General features: G+C 59.2%; 1 protein-coding gene across 1 annotated transcript in view; it reads right to left on the bottom strand.

Annotated features, from left to right (window-relative positions):
- TIMP2 (TIMP metallopeptidase inhibitor 2) overlaps positions 1–3522 on the bottom strand; it is a gene marked incomplete at its 5' end in the record, with an annotated part of 15235 nt that extends 11713 nt beyond the window's left edge. The window contains 2 exon segments of the mRNA XM_014586746.1: positions 1190–1298; positions 3422–3522. Of these exon segments, the coding sequence (XP_014442232.1) occupies positions 1190–1298; positions 3422–3522 (210 nt within the window).

Below are 3522 nucleotides of genomic sequence, written 5' to 3'. Positions count from 1 at the left end.
AATGCCCTAACCCCTGCAGTGCACCAGACGGCTATGAGGCAGAGCCAGCCCCAGCGTGGACAGCGCGGGGTCGAGAATCCGGCTCTGCATTCCTGGGGGAGCTCGGCTGGACAGGCAGAAGGGGTGGCAGGAAGAAGGAAAGGGAAATGATTGTCTTCACACGTACTGGGGAAGATGCGACGGTACTAGACTGCACTCTACCTACACACGGGATATCAGACAGCTCAGCAACGCAGGACAAGGTGGTACGTGGCATGCACCGTGGAGGGCAGGCGCTGCAGTCCCTCCAGCGGAGGCCCCCGAGAGTCCAACTCACGTGGACAGGAAATACGATGGGACTGGGTGACGGGGAGCGGGGTTTGTCTGTAATGGGGATCAAGTGTCAGTGGGGGAAGACGAGAGTTTCTGAGTTACGGTGGTGACGAGCACATGCAATGTGTCCTGAAGGCCACTGAACTCAAAAACGGTCGAAAACGGTAAAATCTGTCATACATGTTTACCATAATTCTTTTTTTTTAAAAAAAGAGGGCCAGTTCTGTGATCTAGTAGGTTATGGGAGCAGGATCCCACACAGCCAAGCGTGCAGCTTGAGTCCTGGCCCCCAAGACTTGAGAAACACACCAGGCACACGTGCGGATGTGCCCCAAATCCCAACGGGATGAAGAAAAGGCGAAGGGACTGCAGCGAGACCACGCCTCACTGCGGGGTGCTTTCTCCTGCCCCTCTCTGGGCCGGCTAGTGCACATGGTCTCTGGCAAATGAGAGAGAGAGAGACAGCGCACGAGGACGTGCACAGGAGGGTCCTGCATGATCACACGGACAAACTTAAGGCCTGGCTTTGACTCTCCTACCAGGCGGTCTCCCGGCTTCATGTTCCTCTTCAAGAATCAAAGGTAAAGGTGCTCACCTCCCGGCGCCCGCCAGTCCCAGGCCCCAGCACACTGCTCTGCTCTGCTCTGTGCCAGCAGGGAGGAACACCGCCGGCAGGTGGGCGAGAACTCACTGGGAACTCCCCAACGGGAAGGGCAGGGAGGGTCGAGACACCTGCCTGGCACGCCAGGGTCAGGCTTTCCTGCAGCCTCGCTGTTCCTCGGCTCTCCACTGGCCTGCCTGGGCACGAGGTGGAGACTGGGCTGTCCCCAGTGGCCCCGGGCCAGCTGGGCGGCGGCTGGGGCACCAGTCGACCTACCTGCAATGAGGTACTCCTTCTTCCCTCCCACGTCCAGCGAGACCCCGCACACTGCCGAGGAGGGCGCCGTGTAGATGAGCTCTATATCCTTGTCAGGTCCTTTGAACATCTGGGAGGATGAGGAAGAGGACTTGTAAGAGGTGGGGATCTGGGGCGCCCCCCCGCCTGAGCCTGCCAGCAGGGAAGGGAGCAGGGAGGCACAGGCCAGCAGGCCGCAGGCGGCACGGCACGGAGCTTTCCTGCGTGCGGCACGTCACGCCTCCGTGTGCTGTGGGGATCTGAGGTCCCCGTGCCTGGAGGGACTGTCTCAGGTCGCCCTTCTGTCCCACCCCCGCCACCAATGAGGCCGGTCAGGATTTAGGGGGTGGGCGGACTGGCGCCTCCACGCCGTCTCCCTGTCACAGGCACCACCACCTTGAGCACTCCCAGGAGTCCCACAGCACGAGGGCAGAGGAGCCTGGGAGCGGCCGGACCCCCACTTGGGCAGGGGCTCCGACTTCTCGCAGCCTCTCAGGGCTGCCTGCTGCCCGGAAGGGGCTTTCCCAGGAGGCTGGTGGTGGCTACTTTACTTTGTTTTGTTTTTTAATTGCCAGAGAAGGGACCCCCGAATGTGGGAGGGGATGCTGCAGTCCCCTCTCCACTTCTCCACCTTGCTGGGATTTGGGGCACACACATGTGCCTTATGTGTTACCAAGCTGCTAGGGCTGGGTCTTGAAGCGTGGTTGGCAGGTGGAATCCCAGCTCCTCTAACCGCCAGGCCACGGGCTGGCCCGCTATTTTCTGGGCTCAATGAGCAGACTCAAGTGGAGCAGGGAGGCTCCTCACGCCCTGGCAAACCAGCTCCAACCCTACCAAGAAAGGCAAAGTGACAGTGGCAGGAGCTGCACTAGATGATGTCACCGGCCCGAGGGCTGCACGCACGTCGCTGGGGTGAACACCTGCCTTCTTCTGACGGCGATGAGGGGGTCATGTGAGCAGAGCCTCCTTCCTTCATCAGCAGAGAGAAGGGGCTGGCAGGGGGGGGTGTAGAGGTTCAGTCAACCATAGCTGACTGTGTGGTTCGAGTCCTGGACCCGGAGACTTGAAAAACACACTGAGCGTGTGTGTGCCCAAAATACCAAGAGGAGAATGGAGAAGGGACTAGAGCATGTGATTTCTCACTTTCTCTTGTGCCTCTCTGGTGGCACATGTCTTATAGCAAAAAAAAAAAAAAAAAGAAAGAAAGAAAGGAAAGAAATTCAAAATTAAAAAAAAAAAATCTTTAAATGAGAGATGAGGCCCAGGGAGACTGGGTGGCCCCTGGAGGGACACAGGCAGAATGACGAAGCAGTCCACTGACCTAATGACATCTCCCATCTAGGACTTAGTATTTTGGGAATGAAATTAAATATGCATGGCTCTGACAGCGGCCATGTTGCAAAGCTGTCCCTCCGCCTGGAGCCTGGAATTTCCTCCTCTCCTGCAGACAGTCTGTCATCAGCCCTCGCGGCTGGCTATCCTTCCAGTTCCCCTCACGGGGCTCCTCCTCCCTCTTCCGGGTCTCCCTCCAGTGCACGGTTTCCCATCTGCCCTGACAGACGATGCTCTGAGAGCGCTAATGCACACCACTCCCTGCCAAGCCTTCAGCCCTGACTCCAGCCCGTCTCCACTGGACGAAGCAGGTTTCAGTGACCAGCCCCGCCGCGGTCTCCATCTTCCTTCCCCCTTCCTCTCCCCTCCCTCCTCTACCCCTTTCTCTTTCTGTCGGCCAGGCCAGCCTGGCACGCACCATCCCCCTGCCTCAGCCTTCCCAGTGCTGGGACAGCAGGTGCCCGCCACCTCACCGGTCCCACTTCTTCCCACCCTCAGGAAGCTGCCTCTGCCTGCACATGGCCTGGGAAGCCCCCACTCTCCAAATCCTGCCTCTTCTCAGCACTGCGAGTACCCCGAGCAAGGCTGGATGCATGCTGCAGCTTGGGGGGGGACCTGGTCGCTGGAGCCCGAGCCCCCAACAGCACAGCCACAGAAAGGCACTCATAGAACATCACATAGACATACGTGAGCTTGGGGACTTAAGGTTTCAGCCAAGGAAGGTGACCCCCTCTGAGGAGCAGGAGTCCCCACACAACTGCTCGGCCCTGGGGCGGGGGAGAGTCAGGTCTCGGAGCCTGCTGCCCTCGCTTCCTATCCACGGGTTGCTTCCTGTCCCTGGCTGTGTGGCAGGGACGCAGGCAGGTCTGGGGTCCTCCTTACCTTGATCTGCTTGATCTCATACTGAATCCTCTTGATGGGGTTGCCGTAGATGTCATTCCCGGAATCCACCTCCTTCTCGCTGACCGCCTTGGCCCTGATCA

This window comes from Tupaia chinensis, unplaced genomic scaffold, assembly GCF_000334495.1.
Source record: "Tupaia chinensis unplaced genomic scaffold, TupChi_1.0 Scaffold000159_1, whole genome shotgun sequence".
In the NCBI taxonomy this organism is placed as follows: domain Eukaryota; kingdom Metazoa; phylum Chordata; class Mammalia; order Scandentia; family Tupaiidae; genus Tupaia; species Tupaia belangeri.
The sequence above is the reverse complement of the archived record's forward strand: the minus strand, read 5'-3'. Positions and strand labels throughout refer to the sequence as shown.